Raw genomic sequence first — 20052 nt, forward strand, 5'->3', positions numbered from 1 at the left:
TTTTGAGGTCCGGGGGGTGGGGGGGTGGGCTATTTTACTGGATTGTGTTAAATTCATGTTTGGGTCGATTCATTTGCGTTATATTTCGTTTAGACATAACCTGACCCAACCAGTGACCTTTAGTTTGGATGGTCCACAATAGCCTTCCGCAAGTTTCAACTCAGGCTGCTTCTGCTTTGCCACCCTAAGCAATTATTAAAGCATTAAAATGACATGTGGAGAAGTCAGAATGGTCTGAAATTTAATCCGTGTCCACATGATAATGTGGAGAATATGTTCACTGAATTTGGCTGCTAAATTGAACTGTGACTTTGAAGTTATAGCATGGTGTGCTGGAAACTCTTTCAGATTCGGGTGTACCTGAACCTTCACACCCCCCTCTCCACCTTTAATTTTGCATGCTTCTCTACTTACAAAGGTATAAAAATACCAGATATGGCTTTCATCTTCCATGGGTCTGATGGATGTACAAATTAAACATGAGATTCTTGATGGGAGACCTCCCTAAGGGTTTACTTTTTTTGTTCTTTGCTCTTTAAAAGATAATTATCTTTTGCATTTAAATTTGAACTTTTAAGCATTCTTGTTAATTACAATTCAAATACATTAAGGAGATCCTCAGGTTAAGAACATGCAGCAATGCAAAATGGGAAGGAGTTGGGTCAGAATGTGGAAAATATCTTGGCTTTAGTTTTAACTATACCTTAATCATCTGCCTAGCATTCTCCACAACTGCACGAAGTTTTGGTTCTGATAGCAAGGTGCTGCTACTTGCTTTCAGAGCCAGGATCTTCTTCTCAGTGAAATTTGCAACAGATGTGGGGTCATAATTGTCAAAAACTTCCCTGCCAAAATGATTCAAGAAACAGCATCAAAACCCACATCAATGAAGTTATCTTTTTGTTCATCACTCTGCATATTTGTTTTTCTGGCATTGGCATAGTGGTCGATGGTAACATGGCTATAAATCTGATGGAATTATGTACAGTAATTTTCAGTTTGGGATGGATAATGAGAGAGTGGTATACTAAAATCTGGGATGTATTACTTCAACTATGGCAAAGGGGTCTATGTTGACCTAATTCAGGTTGTATTATTTGAAGACTGGAGTCTGGGATGTATTACTTCAACTACACTGATAGACCTCCTAACTTTGTGCAAGACACTTCCCTTAAGTGACACTGCAAACTTGAAGACTTCGCTATGATTTCCATACTTATATAATTTTTACATCAATTCCACAGATGCGATTGTGGGAATATTCTGATGTCACCATTTGGTGAACTCAAGGTCATATTGATGTTAGTATCAGGTTATACTGGGCAGCAGGATAAGCTGCACAGATAGGTTATGCAGCCATGCAACACATCTGCCAGCGCACCAGTCTATCTCACATGGGATCCCAAAGACTGGTCCAGAAAGCTTAGAGAAAAAGTTTCAGCAGGTCCAATAAGTTTGGTCCAAGCCCATTAACATTCAGCTAGTAGAATGTTCCTTTAGTTATTTACTTTAGGGTGAGCTTTCAGTGTTAGTCTTACTTTATTTCTAAGTGTTGGCTTAAATGTCCTTAGAGTCTGGTACTTCAAGTGAGTCATCTAATATTTGGAAATGCACTGTTAGTTTCTCAGTAAGTTGATTAAGAATGACCCAAATTCAACTATCAAGAAAAACATGGGTCCAAAATTGAAAAGGTGTCCTTTTCTGTCTCAGCATATTTACATAAAGAGATCCTTCTCTTTCCTCCTCAAATGGGTCCTTAGTTTTTAGTTGTTTCTTATTTAAATAATTATTCTTTAGGATGCATTAGAAGTTCATGGTTTTTGTTGTCCAAGTTTCTGGGACAAGGCTGAGTCAGACTTTTGGACTGTCCCATACTTTTAAAGCCCCGCTTATAACTAATAGTCATGGTGGAAAGAAATTTCATCAATTATAAGAGATTATTAGGTTATTAAGTTACAAGTACGAGCAATGGGTTCCTGGAGGGCACATCAAGAAAGGCCTTGTTGTATAGCCTAAAAATTTGCCTTGTAGCAGGTCCAATGAGGCTCAAAATTTTCAGACAATTAGACTCCACAGTCCCCTGCTTGCATGTCAAGTTTCCCCAAAATGAATTTGGTCAAATGGCAAATCAAACTATTGAGGATCCAGGACTACCAACAGTGTGCACACCAGTACATGGACTATGAATAGTGTTTATGCCAATTCATTGGAGGTTATATAATTGAATTTGGCTATGAGATTTAATTTAATGTGTAGGCAATCCATACCATAGTTGTCACGGCATCTAGGTAGCCCAAGGCGTTGGAGGGGGCTTGGACGGAAGCCGACAACAAGAAGGTGACCAAGGAACCTGGATGCTAAGGTGTTGCGTTTGCCAACTATGATCCAGACCATGGTTAGAATTGCCACATATGTAATCCCTCCTATATGGGCTGTGCAAAAGACCTGGTGATAAAAAAGAGAAGAAGCTGACCGTTTGCCTATATTGTTATGATCTGAACAACCAATTTGATTCCTTGAAAGTATTAGGGTTGGATATGAAAAGTTATTTATTCATCAAATGTTGATTATAAGAGGGCCTACTGTATTTAAACGTGGTTCTTAGTTCTTACTAAATGGAAAACAGCTTTGGATTTGATCTAATTTTCCACAAAATTTTCCAGTGTGCCCTCCCATTTTATGTGACACCCATTTGGTGTGAGTTATTGATTCCACATTTGTAGGTTAAGTGAATCCTGGCACAGTCTATTCCAAAAATATGGATACAGCCATAGTTCTCAAAGGTGTTGCCTAGGCGTCCAGGTGCCTTGATTGACTAGGTGGTTGCCTTGGTCACCTAGGCGGGGGTGCTTTGGTTGCCTTGTTGGTGTTGTTTTGCATCCAAGCCCTCCAATGCCTTGGGTCTCCTAAACGCCTTGACAACTATGGATGCAACCCTTAACGGGACTAGAACTCAGACCAGTCTCATGAAAACCAGAAGATGTGCCAATCATGTAAGTGGTGATTGGTAAAGTTTTATTTTGGGGGCCCGGGGGGGGGGGTGTAGGGGTTAGAATACAGTTGAAGTTGAACATACCTGAATATGTCTCTCTTGTTAAGAATAGTTGGCCAGCTGAGTTCAGCTAATGCTTCAGATAAAACAAGCATCTCAAATAGCTTCCGGTCGTCATGAACTGGAACTCCCCATTCCTCATCATGGAAAGAAATATAAACCGGGTCTGTAAGGAAAATGTAGAAATAAGTGGAACTCATTGATGGTTAAATATACCTAATTACTAAGCAAACAATTCACATGCTTACTAAGAAAATGCTGCAATAACTTGATAAATAAGGAGAATGAATTGATATCAGTCTCCACTACACCAAAAAGTATGGTTGTGCCATAAATCATAAATTCAAATAAATTAAATCATCAATTGTCCCTGGAAGACAAATCATTTTGGGAACCTTTTGTTTCCTCTTCTATGGTCATTTTTCAACATAAATTGCTCCAGAATAATTTAATTCATGAAAATATGCAATACAAAATGAATGCATATAGAATAGTTTTGTCTAGACAGAAGTGTTAGCAGGTCTCCGAATGTCTGAATTCCAGAAAATGGAGTATCCATTTTGCACAGATTCCTCCTTGACGATGGTCACAGTGTACTCCACCATCTAACATCATCTATTTTCCTTCAGGTAATTTCTGTTGTCATTTCGGTTGTTTATTCTATATCAAGCATCTTGTCAAGTGCTGCAAGGAAATTTTCCAACCTTGCAGTTAAATTAAAAGCAATTGAGCATTAGTGCAGCAATTAAAGCTATCCATCTTTTCCAAGTGAACAGAGAATTAATTGCAATGTCCAATCTAACAGCTGTTTGAACTTGGTCTGAATTAATGTTTTCAGTGAGACAGCAGAATAACAATAGCAACATCCATTTTCATTTCATTTAAGTGGTAGCTCATCCCTAAATACCACAAAAGATCCTTAGCCATCTCTTTTTTTATTTTGGAACCTAAACGAGCAGGTAAGGAGGGGGGGGGTTAATTTTTAGCCATCTGATAGTTTATCTTATTTTAAAAAAAATTTGGTCAGTTTTTGGTTAATAGTGTTAGGCCATCTGACTTCTGAGGAATGTTGTAAAGTAGAAGCTAACATTTACCTATGAGAAGCCTTGACACCCCTTTTGGGTAAAGATGAAGTAGCCAGATCAATCTCATGCCAGGAACTGAACATAACATGTGGCACGCTTGCTGATTAATAAGGCAGAAATGGATTTAAATTCCGGCATAGCCTGAAAACTGCATTAATATATATGTTGTATCGTTTGTTTAGAATTTTTCGCACACAAAGAACATACTACCTTCACACTTAAATTACTCACATAGTTTCTTTGATTCTATTAAATCTAAAACAACACTTAAGCATTGAAGTGAATACATTTTTATTGCTCTTGTGTTCCTTTAATGTTTACATAAAATTATACTGATTTAATAGTGCAAAAGTGTATTAATGCTTCTTTTATTATTTCATCAACCAATATATCCCAGGATTCTACAAGTTCCCAATAAGACCCTAAATTCTACCATATTCTCAGTCCATTTCGTGGATGTTTCCAGCATATTTGCCTAATATTTTCACCAAAACCAACATTTTAACCATTGCCAGTGTTTGTTTGGGTCTCTATCTAAGAACTACTTGTTCTTGGATTAGTTTCTTAGTATCCAATTGGTATATGGCTTATTGTCATGCTTAATCAAGGAAATTATCATAATTGACACCTTTTTCTTTAACCTCAGAAATTGTGGGAAATGTGGTCCAAGGGTGACAAGGTCCACATGGAAACTCATTCAAGTTAAAGCTCTGGGTTAAAATGAGATTTGTGAATTTCTATACATAAAAAATGTTGGGGTTCCACGCAAAAGCAATTATCCCACATCGAATGTGAATAGCTTGACGTCAAGGCATATAAGGACTTGTGCACCCTCTCCTTTTTTTTTTTTGGTAACATGCACGATCTCCTTAACAGCTAGCTTTTAAGGATAAGTTCTACCCAAGTCCCTAACAAAAAAGACATCTCTCAATTTTTGTGTGTTGTAGATATTGTTTTACTTCCTAATACAACAACTAAGGCACCGTTTGATAACGTTTCTGCTGTTTCTGTGTCTAGAAACAGAAGAAACGGCTTTTTACATTTCCGGAAACAAAAATGGATTTTTAGACATTTGATAAACATGTTTCTCGAAATGTTTTTTGCAGACATAATGCCACTAAAAAACTCAATAGTATCATTGGATGCCTAAAAAGGAGAGAGGGTTCGGTTGCCTCTTTTTAGGTTTAAATAGTTGAGAGATTTATCAGGCACAACAGCCCCTTATTTTTTTCCTCAAATTCGTTCCTAGAAACGATGAAACAAGTCCGACTTGTTTCGTCAAAGTCGTTTCTAGAATTGTAAATAGGCATAAATTTTGATTTATGTTTCCAGAAACGGGTGAAACATAGCAACTTTATCCAACACTTTTTAAGTTGTTTCTTCGTTTCTGGGAACAAGAAAACGCAGAAACGGAAGAAACGGAATGTTGTCAAACGGTGTCTAAATAAACACCAAAAAGATAAAATGATACGATTCAAATGGAGAGGAGAAACATGACATGTCATTTGAGGACGTGGCACTATCAACTTGGGCAACGACAGAGGCACGACGTTCTCAGCGACAAAGGAGACGCCCAACGGTCCTGAAGAATTACGTATAAGGGACCACAACATGTGATTTCTAAAATTCTGTTGGGACGAGATCCCATTTTGATACGAACTGTAACGGCCATTTGGCTTTATATAAACAGTAGGGTATTGGGTGTAAGGGTATGCATGATATAAAACTCCTTCATTCTCTCTATTCTTTGGAGGTGGCTAACCTCGAATTAGTCTCTGCGTTTTAGTAGTTTCCATTACCGTCGGTGGCGTGTACTGTTAACTATCATTGGTGCTTTCATTAAGAGGTTTCCATGGCCGACGGTACACGTTTTCAGCACTTGGACGACGTTGTTAAACACTTTGGTGAAACTGCAGAGGCTCACAGTGAGCGTATAGATCACCTTCAAACTACCATCGCCGGCTAGCAACAGTCTTTCGCGGATCTGGCTTTGCGGATGGCGGGCCATGGATGGACGACTCGAGCAGGCCCTGCGACCACCAAATGCTCCACCAGAAGTGCGAGTGTTAGGTTTGTCCACACCGTCTCCTCTGGGTCACCACTACCAGCTCCGGCCAACCTAATCCAGGCGCGCACCGTCCGACTCGACTTTCCACACTTTGATGGAGTTGATCCGAGTGGTTGGATCTTCAAGGCGGAAAGGTTTTTCGATTATCATGGAACTTCTGATGATCAGCGCCTCCTGGTGTCATCCTTCCACATGGACAGCCAGGCACTCCAATGGTTCCAGTGGATGTACAGATCATCTCAGTTCTCTACATGGGCGGTCTTCACCCGAGCGTTAGAACTCCGCTTCAGACCCTTAGAGTTTGATGATCCACAAGCAACTCTCGTTAAACTCATGCAGCCTACTACGGTGGCCGAATACCAATCTCGCTTCAAGACATTCGCAAATTGGATTGATGGGATTCCTCCTTCCTTTCTGGTCAGCTGCCTCATCCCCGGTTTAAGGGGCGACATTCGGAACAAGGTGATGGCATTCCTACCGACCAATATGGCACATGCCGTTGGATTGGCCCGTCTATAGGAGATGAAGTTCCTTAAGGCTTGACGTTCTATATCACGACCTCAGTTCACTTGCCCTACGTTGCTTCCTACACCACAGCCTGCTTCAACGGTGCTCACACTACCTACCCCACCTTCCCGTATACCCATCAAGCGCCTCACACCCACTGAGATGCAACAACGGAGAGAGAAAGGGATCTGTTACAACTGTGACGAAAAATACGCCCCGGGTCACCGTTGCAAAACCCGCCAACTATTTTTATTAGAATATGAAGATGGGGACGAACAAGCTGAACCCCCCGATGGAACGGCCAGTGACGAGTTCTAATAGGCTCCCATCCCAGAGACGGTAACTACTGGTGAACTCTCCTACCACTCCCTAGAGGGAACGCAATCGTCGACTACCTTGCGCCTCACTGGTTACATTAATGGAAAGCCCATTCAGGTCCTGGTCGATGGTGGAAGCACCCACAACTTCATTCAGAGCCGTGTCGCAAAGTATTTAGGCCTGGCAGTGGAAACCACACCTAACATCACAATTATGGTGGGCAGCGGCAGCCGGCTAACTTGCGAAGGATTGGTCCGACAATTACAGGTAAAATTGGTCAACCACCTTATTCAAATTGATGCTTTCATATTACCTCTGTTTGGCGCAAATATGGTTTTGGAAGTTCAATGGTTAGCGCAACTTGGGCCCGTGCAATTTGATTATAGTAAGATGACGCTGGAGTTCCATGATGAAGGGCGATGTGTCACCTTGGTGGGCGATGCCTCACGTGGGCCTATGGAGCTGCAATACCATAGTGTCCGACGGGTGCTCAACACAGGGGCAGTCGCAGCTCTGTTCTAGCTGGGGTTGCAATCTATGGAGCAGGATCAAAATGGGGACAGCAATATGGAAATCAAATCCCTGCTTGGAACATATGAGTCGGTCTTCGCAGAACCTCCAGGACTACCACCCCCAAGGCCTTAAGATCACTCAATTCATCTACAACCAGGCACATCACCCGTCAATGTTCGGCCCTATCGTTACCCTCAGTTCCAAAAGATAGAGATAGAGTGTTTGGTTTCTGAGACGTTAATGACAGGAATCATTCGACCGAGCACCCGGTCCTTCTGGTCAACATTTTTCTCAAGCATAGATGCTCATATCCAAACTTCTATATTTCTGATGGGAAATTAAGGCTCTATTTATAGAGCAACTTACAACATTGGATTACAACATTGGATCCAATACTAATGGACCCTACACACATAATTACAAAGCATACTCGTGGCAATACTCGTGGACCCTACACACATTATTACAATGCATCATTAACAAAAGACAACACATAACCCAAGATGATAAGATGCATTATTATGTGGGACCGACCACTAACTGCTATCAGTACTGTCGGAGCTACTGGCTGGGTAGAAGTTGGTAGTATCAATTAACCAGTCATTGTAAGCATCGAGTAGCTGTTCAACACGTGGTTCAGTGAGCTTGCCTGTTTGATGGAGTTCCCATGCAGCATCAAGTCGAAGGAGTAGTGGAGCTGGAACTTGACTTGGGAGGATGTCATTAGTAGTGCACATAGTAGCCAAGAAAGATCTCCATTCATTCCTATGCTGAATCCGAGTGGTAAAGAGGCCATAAGGCCTGACGTTTAACACATGAAAATCAGGCATGTAATGGATGTAATGGCAGGGTTGTTGATTTTCGATGGCTTGGTGGATGAGAGGAGGTCGGTGGAAGAGGATGGTAATGTGATGTTGGTTTGGATGTTCTTCTATGGTTTCTAAGAGATGAGAGGAGAAGAGGTTGAACCAATGGTTTATGGGAGCAAAAAGTTGTAGGAAGGCAAGGATTGTGAGATTGGGTCGAGGAACACCTCGGTTGAGAAACATCCAACGGGAGGTAAACCAATGGATAATGCTTAGGGGAAGGCTTAGAGCAATAATGTAGGCTGAGCAGAGGTGCCAAAAGATACATTTGTAGATAATGGGAAGGTCTTGAAGTTCAAATAAGGTGGTGAAGGCAAATAAGGTTAGGAAAGGGTAGTCTGGGTGAAAAGAAAGTCCAGGGAAGAGTAATCCTTCTCGTCGAAGAGCGACTTCGAGGAGTTGGATTGATGTGGTTTTGCTATAAGAAATGACTCTTCTCAGAGTTAGATCTTGTAGTATTTCAAATGGGAGGTTTGGTGGAAGAGAACAACAAAGGTTATAGCCAGGTGGTGGAGGTTGAGATTGAGAGGTTGAGGCTCCAGGGGTTATAGGGAAAAGTAGGGGTATGACACAAAAGTTGAGGTAGGTCGGGAGAGAAAATCTGTCAAAATATTTTCTTTTCCTTTGATGTTTTTGACATCAAATAACCACTGGGAAAACCACTAAGCCCATCAGAGAATTTGTGCATAAGAAAGGATCTTTTACCAAAATTCAAGCATGCGGGAAAGCTTGACATGTCGAGTTCGACAAGGAACTTGTGGCCAATTAGATGAAATTGTAATTTTTCTATGCCACGCTTGACTGCGAGGATTTCCTTAAAGGTAGAGTGATAATGAGCTTCAGAGGGTTTGAAAGATCCACTCTTGTAACCACAGACAGTCCTTTTGGTGGCTGGATTCTGTTCTTCAAGGAGAATCGCACCCCAGTGGGTGTCACTGGCATCTGTTTGTAAAATTCTTTTTCCAGTAGAGGGGATCTGGAGAGTGGGGAGAGTCTCAAAGAGTTTCTTTAGAGCTTGAACTGCTATAGTGTGATCAGAAGACCATGGAGGAGCTTTTTTACGCAAAAGCTGGTGAAGCAATGAGGTGTGCTTGATCTGCTGAGGAAGAAACTTTGTTATGTAATTGACTATCCCAAGAAATTGTTGAACTTGATTTTTTGTTAGATGACCATCTAAAAATAACTAAAAAGAAGTTGCTATATGAGTTTGCAGTTTATATTGTTCGTAGGAGATAGTTACTCTGAGAAAATCAATGGTGGGGATGCCAATTTGCATCTTCTTAAGAGAAAGCATAAGACCATAATCTTGAACAATCTTATAAAATTGTTGAAGAAGTCGAAGATGATCTGTTTCATTCTTAGAGAAAAGGAGAATATCATCAATATATATAAGAGCATGGTCTTGGATGGGGGCAAAGATCTTCATCATGGCTCTCTGGAAGATTGATGGGACTGTCTTCAGGCCAAAGGCATTACTGTCCATTGCAGATGGTAGCCTGGAACACAAAAGACTATTTTTGGTCTATCTTCGGGGACTATCCCAAGTTGTCAAAAACCTGCTTTGAGATCAAACTTGAAGAAGATATTGGCATAGGCCAACTGGAGGAGTAAGGCTGGGCGAGTTGGAAGTGGGAACTTATCATCAGCCAAAAAGAAGTTTAAAGGCCGATAATTAATCACCATTCTTAATTTGCCATGAACCTGTTCTGCTCTTTTGTTGACATAAAATGCTTAGCATGCCCATGGGGAGAGAGTGGGTTCTAGAAGACCTTGAGACTGTAATTATTAAATCTCTTGGACTGCCAGAGAAAGATGTTCTGGATTCATGCCTGGATGGCTGGTTTTTGTTGGATTAACATCTTCATTTTTCTTGAAAGGAAGTGTGATAAAGAAGTCAGGGTTCTGCCATTAAGGATGTGAGCATTTTGTGAGAAATTTTGTATAAGATTCTGCACATGATGTTGAAAGGATATATGCCTTGAATTCTTCGAACATAAATGGTCCTACAAAAAAGAGGTTAGAAATAGGAGATCAGGGAAGAAGTTGTTGTTTATACACAAGGCCATGAGGAGTCCATCTGAGGGGGAAATGACTGAGGACATCAAAACCTATGATGAGGTCTTTTCCTGGGAAATGGGTTCCTAAGACTATATGGGTGAAAGACAGGGTAGGAAGAAGCTGGATTTTAATGGGATGTTTAGACACTAGGTTGATATAGAAAATTTCACCATTAATTACAAGAAATGGTATAGGGGGATCCTGAGTCTTCCAAATGGATTTAGGAAGGACTTTTGGATTCATAATAGTGGTAGCAGCTCCTGTGTCTAGGAAAGCTATGATTTTTATGGGTTTGGCATAAGGTTCTGGAATTATTTGGACAAAAACATGTGGGAGAGTGATTATTTGGCATGGAAAAGGAGAGGGTTGTAAGCTTGTTTGGGAAGGAGAGATAAAAGGAATAACCTGGTAGAGAGGATCAGATTCCTCGAACTCAGAGAGAGAAGAGTCTGGGTCTAAGTCTGATACTAGGAAATCTATGGCAAAAAGAGAAAGATCTGTGGGTGATTCATCAAGGGAATACAAAGATTCCAAGTCTGCATCTTGAAGATCTTCATGGTGAAGAGAAGATAGCATATGCATGACCTTGTCTTTCTTACGAGACAGGGGACAATTTTTTGCAAAATGTCCTTCTTTTCCATAGACATAACAAGAAGTAGACTTGTTCTTTCCTCTGAATTGCTTTTTCCGAAGAAATCTCCACTTTTTCTTAAACTTTGGGGAGCGGAGGGAGAACTTCTTGGTAAGTTTTCTTTTCTGATGAGAGAAAGGTGGAAACCTTCTGTGATAAGAAGACCTCTTAATAGAATAATCACAGGATTTGTCACCTTTACACTTGATCTTGAGGTAAGAGGTATGACAGGCAGAGGAGACCTTATCAGATCTGTCTTGCAAATCCTTCCAAAATTTTTTGATGTTGCAGAGTTTGTTAAGGGTAGTAAGAGCATAGCTGTAGAGAGAACCAATAGTACATGATGCTAGTGGAATATTCTGGTTCCTCAAAAACTACTGTGTATCTGCACCAAGGGGTTCTAGAAGAGAATTCAGGAAGACTTGTTTGAGATTTTCATCATCAATACCGCCAATTTTATGGAAGCGGTCAGTCATTCTTAAGAAATGTTTGTCAAGATCTGATCTGTTTAATGAACAGCACTTCATTTAAAGGAATTCGTCATGGGCTTTTGATAAATCATTAGAAACTGGGCCAAGAAACTCTTGATAGAGAGTGGTAATAAACTGACTTTCTGTGAGCTGAACTAGTTGAAGTTGTTTGTAAGGGTCAAGAGCTAAATACCATTCTCTGAGTTTTCCTTAGAGTCTTGCAACAAATTTAGACAAGACTGTGATGGTGGAGGCACCTTTATGAAGTAGTTCTACATTGATCCATGCATGAAAATATGCAATTCTTGATGCCTATTTAGGAACAGGGATATCATCAAGGGTGAAAAACTGTTTAGGGTCCTAGTTTTGGTATGGGGTATATGGTGTAGGTGGAACAGGATTAGGTCTAGGCGGTTCTTCAGGATTTTGGATTTCAGGGTCATCATCCATTTATGAAACATGAGGAGCAGTAGGGCGAGGACCATCATTCATGAATGAGGGAAGAGGATCTGTAATGGTAAGGTTTGTACAGTACTCAGATAAAGCATTTTATGAGGGGGTAACAATGGTGTGGATGGTTTTAGGTGGTTGAGTGGTTGCAGGTGTAGATGGGGGAGGAGTAGTCTAAGGAATGCGTGGTATTATTGGTACTGGAGGTGGCGGTAGTGGGTAAGGAACGGGCATAGGGTAAGATGTAAAAGGAGGAGGTGCTGGTAGGGCATCTGCAAATTCTTTTTCATAATCATCACTAAGATCCATAAGTGCCATGGCACTTGTCCATGCTGGAGGAAGTCTACCACGGGGCCGACCTCTAGTAGCTCTTGTTCTTTTAGGAAGAGAACGTTGTTGTCGTTGGAGTTCTTTGAGTTTTTCAATAGGAAAAGTCCTTGGAGAGAAGACAACAGGTGGAACAGGAGAGGCATATATAGCAAAATGATCTTGTGGAATGAAGCTTGGAACTGTAACTGGAAGTGGTTGTTGTTTGCTTGTTGCATAAGAAGGAGGTTGTGGCCGTTGTAAGCTTTGAATTTGAGCTTCGAGATAATAGAGATGCTTTTCCTTTTGTCCAATAAGGGCAAAAGTAGCAGTGGTATCTACGACACTAGAAGCAATTCCAGTAAGTTCTACTGTATTTGATCAATTTCTCGACTGAGAGATTGTAGAAGATGATCATGATGGGTCAAAGTGCCATGGGTTTGTTGTGTTTGGGCTAGAATCCTTTCAAGGTATTGGTTTTAAATAGTGGCATTTTCTGCTTACCCATTCAAAGCTGCCTCTGCTAGAGAAATTTCTGAAGATTGACCCGTAGCACGGATCGGAGGTTTTACCTTCCAAATATGGCAAATACCATGAACATCTGGGCCAGAGTCACTGGGTCCTAGAAAGTTCTTGAGGGGTGAAGAAGAGGAAGATCCTGGAGTGTATATACAATAGGGAGGAATTACCGGAGGAGGAAAATTTGGTTTAGGTGGAGGTTTGCAAGTAGGGGGAGAAGGATGGGGTGTAACCTTAATCTCTCCATACTTAACAAAGAAAGGGTATTTGGATTCATTACTAAAAGGACCGATAGAGGGATCTCCTGCCTCATATCGTTCTTAGAGGATATGTTGGGAAGACTTTCGCCTAGAAGAACGACGTGAAGGAGGGTGTCATCCTCAGAAACTTGTAGGCAAGAATCACAGTCACAGAGGTCGAAATATTTATGACCAGTAACGGGATCTTGAAAGAAATAGATTGGGTCTCCTTTTGAATCAAAAGATTTGATAGGAATTTTTTCTTGAATCATACCAAAAGAGGTTAGGAAAGGAGAAGGACGGGTTTGAGGCTTTGGAGGAGGAAACCGGATTTCTACTTCACCATTGGGGTGTCTGACATATTCTAGATCTGTAGACTGGACTGGTTTTGGAGGGGTTTGTGGTTGAGAAATAGAGACCTGTTGTTCATAGGTTGTAACCCAAGAAGAGGGAAGGAGGCGAAGGAGTTCATCTCGAGAAATCTGTCATGGGACATAGGTACAGCAAGGGACTTGGTTAGAGTCCATTGTTGTGAACAAAGCATCTTCTGAATGGCCTGTAAGAAGATCAAAAGCATGATTTTGTAATCGATAGGCCATATGGTAATGTAAAGTAGCAACCTTGGCAATGGCAATTTGGGGAACACCAGTAATTTGGATCTGAAATTTGAGAGCAGTGGGGAGAAGAGGATCTGACAGTGGAATGTTAAAATTAGGATACAGAGTTAAGAACAATATTCCTGCATTTAGGGTTGTTTGAATAGTAATGATTACGGCATATTGATACCGCAAAAATTGACTATCGAGAAGGGCTACCCGAGAGACCACTGGGAGTCCTTTTCTGCCATGGAAGGAGAGAGCAAACTTGATAGATCCAAGATGGAGGTGAGTATAACCTTACTGGATCCACTAAGGGATTAACTCTAGAGGTATCTCAAGGGTGAAGAGTTGTTCTATTTTAGTAATAGGGATCTGGAATTGATCAAAGCGAGAAACTTGAACCAATTTTTTCAGGGGTGGAGTCTTCTTAGGTTTAAGAAGGGTTGTCCATTTTGAAGGAGTTGAGGTCTTTGGGAAGACAGTGTATGGATTCAGAAGTGGAGTAGGAGTAACAGGAAGAACTTGATCATCAAGAACATAAGAAAGTTCATAAAGATAATCTAAAGAAGATGAAGAAGAGGAACGAGATGAAGAAGAACGTAGTGGAGAAGAAAAGAGAGAGGAAGAGGGTGAAACCATAAGAAATTAAAGGAAAATGATTGGTAAACTCCAAATCTAAACTATCACCACTCATAGGAGAAACTGAAGTAGGTAAAGACACAGCTTGTCGAGGCCGAACAAAAACCCCCTTATCATAGTACCTAACTGCAGAGCAACCCGAGCCAAAAAGGGCACTAAACGGCATCCTGAGCCTAAAATCCCACCACGCTCAAGGGTCTTTTTTTGTCAGAAGGAACCATAAGCAGGGATTAATTGCAAAAGGGCATGGCCTAAACTGTATCCTTAGCTACAACAGGTTCAATCCGAATGAGAGTGATAGCCGGAGAAGGAGAAGAAACTTGCTGGCTCTGATACCATTTCTAAAGCACAGATGCTCATATCCAAACTTCTATATTTCTGATGGGAAATTAAGGCTCTATTTATAGAGCAACTTACAACATTGGATAGGATAATTGCTCTAAGCGGACAATTTTTGTAGCAAGGAGAAGTATTTTTGAGAATGTTTTGATTGCTCATAAAGATTTCCATCATATGAAGCACTTGAAGAAAGAAAATAATTATCATTTGGCGGTGAAGCTTAATTTGAGGAAAACCTATGATAGAATTGAGTGAAACTTCTTATCCAGTATTTTAGTGAAGATGGGACTTTGCAAAAAATGGTGCATATTCTCCACCAATGTGTAAGCTCTGTCTCCTACTCCTTCCTCTTTAATGGAGTGCAAAAAGGATACATAAAGCCTTTGAGAGGATTAAGGAAAGGTGACCCTTTATCCCCTAGCCTGTTCGTGTTATGCTCAAAATGTCGGACATCTCTAATTGCTGGTGCTATTGATAATGGAAGTTTTAGGTGAATGAGAATTAAACCAAATAGCCCGCATTTGACTCATTCCTTCTTCGTTGATGACTGCCTTGTTTTTCTCGAAGTGAACCATAGCTCCCTCAGAAGCCTCAGAGATATCCTTCATCTTTATTATGGAGCCTCTAGTCAAGCTATAAATGGTCAAAAATCTTCTACATCCTTCTCCACAAATACCCCCATAAGACTTTGTCATATTTATGCTAGAATTATTCGGGTGGATGGGTTGGTGAATCTTGGTATTTACCTTGGTCTTCGTTCGGAGATTACGAAAAATAAGAAAGCAGTTTTCCAACATATCAAGGACAGAACTATTAGCAAGATTGCAGGGTGGAAGGAGAAGCTCTTATCACTTGCTGAGAAAGAGGTATTGATTGAGTATGTGATTGTAGCCTCCCCTTCCTATCACATGTCTCATTTCAAGCACCCACATAGCCTATTTGATGATATTGGTAAGGTTAGCTGCAACTTCTTATAGGACCAAACAAAAGATGAGAAGGTTCATCGGGTAGGGAAAGATTACTTTAGGCTTCCAAAGCTATATGGTGGGCTCGGTATTAAGGACCTAAATATAAAAAACCAAACTTTGTTGGCAACAAAAAAAAAAGGGTGTCAAATAATCACGAACAGTGAGTCTCTCTGGGCATCGCTTGTTCGGAGCATTTATTTCCCCTATTACTCTTTTCTTGAGACCCAAGTGGGAAGCAAACCCTCTTGGGAGTGGAGAATTATCCTACATAGGGAGCTATTGGAGAAAGGTCTCCTTTGGATTGTGAGAAATTGTAGTTCTATCCAACGTTCGAAATTTCGTTTCATTTCGATGCTTTGGTGGGTTCAAAAACACCAAAATACCAAAATTTCGGCGAGATTTCACCGAGATAGTGTATTTTTTTTGTTTCGGCTGACTATTTTGGTGGTCAAATGGCCACATTTTGACATGAAACTTGGTGGGTAGCTTATTTTAAGGTTAATAAACATGCTTAGAACATAAAAAAAAAAAAAAATTGCAAAAATATTAGAACATGACATTGTTTTAGAGTTATACCTTTGTTTGGCAGCAACCGTCGAACTGTTCTAGAAATTTTACCAACATGTATTTATATAGTATTTAAAAAAAATAGTTTTGGAGAAAAAAACTACTTTACCTTTCCTAAGCTTTGAATGTGTAGATCTTCTTGTAGGAGTCCTATGGAAGTCAAAATGTGTGATGATGTGGCTAATTAGAGCCTTGTTGGAGTGTTTTTTCTTCAAAATATGCAAATAGAACCGAAACCACCAAGACAGGCGAGACAGAGTCGACGAGATACCGAAACGATACCTAAATTTCAACTCTGTTTCAACGAAATATTGTATTTATAAGGCATGGAATGTATCATTTCGACGAGATACCAAAATACCGAAATTTTGGCTGAGATTTCGAACTATGGTTCTATCCCCCCCCCTCCACCTCCAAAAGATCCTTGCTTTAGAGGGTGTTAGACTCCATCTCCCTAACCCTCCAGGGTGTCCTTATTTTTAGGTGTCAGAGCTCATGGATGCGCATGCTAAGTGGAACCTGAAAAAACTGGGTAGAAATCATCTGAAATTCTCATCTCGTACAATTCCATACAATACCCCCTACAGAGGTCAGCACGTGGACAAAGAGAGACGGACGGCTCAGATTAGTTCTCCATTGAAACAACCCAAAACCAGTGGTTGTCACTCAAACCCAACCTACTATGTAAGAAAACCGAACCGGTTCAATTTTTGAATTAAAACCTAAGATATTAAACCCTCTTCCCTCCCTTGACTCTCACTGTTACGTTTCTCTCCCTCTCTGCCCTAACTCTCTCTTCCCCAGATCGCTCCTCACTGCGAAGCTTGCTACTCACGAAGGTGCTATGCTCACTCGCTCGAAGCTCCCTGCTCACTCGCTCAAGTCTCATAAGGGCTGGGTTTGATTTCTTTGACCCGAAGCTCTATCTCTGGTGTCCTTTTTTATGTTCCCTTTATCAAACCAATCTTCTCCTGGAGGTCCTAGCCTTAGCTCCAACTTCTTATCCTTTGAAGCTCCAAATCTAGCTTCATCTCTTCTCACAACCCACTCACTTTCATTAGGAATCATATCATGAAAATGAGGATTATACAGCTCTCGGTTCCCAGAAGAAACCTCCATTTTTTCTTCCTTGGAAAAGAAACAAAAATTGAAGAAACCCATAAGGGAAAACCAGAAGTTCAATTCCAACTTTCACCTCAAGGAAGTTGAGAGACGAGAAGGGAAAGTAAAAATTTTGGTGGGAAAATGACAAAGAAACCAAACACCAAAGTCACCAATCAGCTATAAGCATTCAAACAGGAAAAACATCTAACAACCCAAATGAAAGCAGAAGAAGAAGAAGATCAAAACCCCCAACAAATCATCACCACATACCTCCTTCACCAAAGCTCCAAAACATCAAAGCCCAGTCTCTCCTGCCTATGACCCCAAACCGAAACAAAGACCCAGAGAAGAAAACCCAGAACCCAATTTCACAACTCAAGACAAAACTAACCTAGACAAGGAAAACCAGTAAAAAAGACAAGTGCTAGGACTCTGATTTCTTTCGTTTTTATTTCAGGATGCCTTGCTGAAAACCTGAAATTATAGACAAATCCTATCGAGTAGGAGAGGTTCAGAGAGGACTACAAGAATAGAGAGAGGGTCATGAAGCGATTAAAAAGAGGCAAATAAAAGTGGAGAAACGCAGAAAGATTCCTTCGAGCGAGTGAACAGAGCAGCTTCGTGAGCAGCAAGCTTCGCTTTGAGTGAGGAGCGATTTGGGGATCTCTTTGTTTAGTGAGCAGGGAGCTTCGCGCGAGGATTGAAGGTGATGCACCTTCGTGAGCACAATCCTTGGTGGGTATCCCATCCTTGGTGAGCAGTGAGCAGTGAGCGGAGGGAAGAGAGAGTTAGGGCAGAGAGGGAGAGAGAGAGAGGGAAGAGGGTTTAATTTCCGGTTTGGTTTTCTTACCTGGTACGATTCGGTTTAAATGACAACCACTGGTTTGAGGTTGTTTCAATGAGGATTTAATCTGATCCGTCCGTCTCTCTTTGTCCACGTGTCAGTCATTTAAGGTGGAATTGTATGGAATTGTACAAGATGAGAATTTCAGACGATTTCTACCCGAAAAAACTGAGGAAATATTTCCTCATTGTATTTTACATGTTCTTATTAGCTCAGGAGGAGGCCATGATAGGTTATGTTGGGACCAACTCCTAACGTTGTGTTCTCGGTCAAGTCAACATATAGATTGGTAAGTCAAAGTTCTCGGTGTGTTTCCAAATTTACGACCAAAGCATCGGCTACCCCAAAAGAGGTTTGAAAAATCATTTGGGAAAGGTGAAATCCTTTATGTGGAAGGCGTGTTTGGGTGTATCTGCAGTTTGAGTTAACCTGAAGAGGTGGTGGATTGTGGAGTCTTAACATCTGTGAGGGATGTGGTGTTGAAGCTGAATCGATGGAGCATGCATTCCTGGAATGTCCGTTGGCCAAGAAGGCCTGGTTTGCTTCGCCTGTGTCTCTGAGAGTTGATGCCTTTCCTGGGCTCCCCCTTTCAGAGTGGTTTTTGCTTCCTGTGCTATGATTCTCTGAGAAATTTGGAAAGGCAGGTAATGATCAATGCTTCAAATCGTCGATCCCCACCTTTCATGACTGGATGGCTTCAGTTAACAAGTCAGCTGAAGAGGTTATTTCCCTGATTACCTCTTCTTCATGCTCTGTGGAAAGTTTGGACCAGCACTTAAGGCCCTCCCCCACCCCGCCGACGACTCTTTCTCCAGTTTCTCAGATGCGGCGACTTTTGCTCGGCCCAAGGCCTTGGGATTGGGTGTGTTATTCTAAATCCAGAGGGTAGCATGAGTGTGATTGCATCGGATCACCTTACTCTTGCTCCGGCAATCGTGAGCGAAGCTCTAGCAATTAGATTGGCCATGCAGTCTGCTCAGAGGTTGATAAATCTCCAAGCTTCTATCTTTTCTAATTGCCTTACTCTCATCAAGAGTTTGGTTCAGTCCCTCTCTCACTCTTCTTCTATTGCTTGCATTGTCCACGATATTCTCTTGCTGAAATCTTCTCTCTGTGTAATTGTGTTTATATCAATAGAGTCCAGAATGCAATGGCCCACACTGTTGCTAACTGGGCTCTTTCCTATCCTCGCAGTGGTTCACGGTTGTCACCTTGTCTGGAGGAGATCATGAGCATTGTATTCCTTTTTTTACCCATCAAGGAGAATGAAGTTGTTGGTACCCCAAAAAAACAAAAAAATGATGTGGAAGCAAACATTGTGAATTATAGCAATTTGAATTTCCTTCAAACGACAATGGAAGCTGGCATGGCTTCTCCAAACTAGATGCCCAATTAACCTCCCTAGTCCCTACCATGTTCAACTTCAGTTCCCTGTAAAGTATCCTTAAATTTCTCCCTCCTGGCCGCTACTCTATTGAATCCAACTATCCTGTCCCTCGAGTCTCTAGAGATCTCAGCAACTTTGGTTGATTTGATTCACAGGACTTCCATACTGGGCAAACAGCTTTGCACATAGGTTTTGAATCACGATTTGACATGTACTACTACCAAGGGAGAATGGGAAACAGAGCCTGGTGGAACAACGTTTCATACGCTTCTGAGTATCTTAGTCCAAAAATCATACACAACCCAAGCATTAACAATTACTCAACATCTGTTGCAATCCCATCAGTCATGGTGGGGCTGATCCTACATTGATTTCTCAAGAGAATTAATATGGATTGATAAGGCCTTAAGTTCCCTCACTTTGTAAACCAGTTTATGGGGTTAAGTTTTTCCAAGTCCGTATCAACATCCTTGTATAAAAAAAATAAAAAATAATAATTACTCAACATTGGCATGCACTTGGA

General features: G+C 41.1%; 1 protein-coding gene across 1 annotated transcript; it reads right to left on the reverse strand.

Moving 5' to 3' along the window:
• On the reverse strand, positions 1-3267 carry LOC122074477 (DNA-3-methyladenine glycosylase 1-like). Its single transcript, XM_042639318.1, has 3 exons — positions 3077-3267; positions 704-845; positions 1-184 (listed from the first exon to the last, which is right to left on the reverse strand). The coding sequence occupies exons 1-3, from the start codon at positions 3250-3252 to the stop codon at positions 161-163; spliced, it is 342 nt and encodes a 113-aa protein (XP_042495252.1). The 5' UTR covers positions 3253-3267; the 3' UTR covers positions 1-160.
• Positions 3268-20052: the final 16785 nt, after the last annotated feature.

Source organism: Macadamia integrifolia, chromosome 3 (assembly GCF_013358625.1).
Source record: "Macadamia integrifolia cultivar HAES 741 chromosome 3, SCU_Mint_v3, whole genome shotgun sequence".
Classification (NCBI taxonomy): Eukaryota; Viridiplantae; Streptophyta; class Magnoliopsida; order Proteales; family Proteaceae; genus Macadamia; species Macadamia integrifolia.

Coding starts and splice junctions, on each gene's coding strand:
- LOC122074477 (XM_042639318.1), bottom strand. CDS start 3,252: ATGAGTTCCACTTATTTCTACATTTTCCTTACAGACCCGGTTTATATT. Junction 846..3,076: donor AACAAGAGAGACATATTCAG/GTATGTTCAACT, acceptor TCATTTTGGCAG/GGAAGTTTTTGACAATTATG. Junction 185..703: donor ATGCTAGGCAGATGATTAAG/GTATAGTTAAAA, acceptor ATAATTGCTTAG/GGTGGCAAAGCAGAAGCAGC.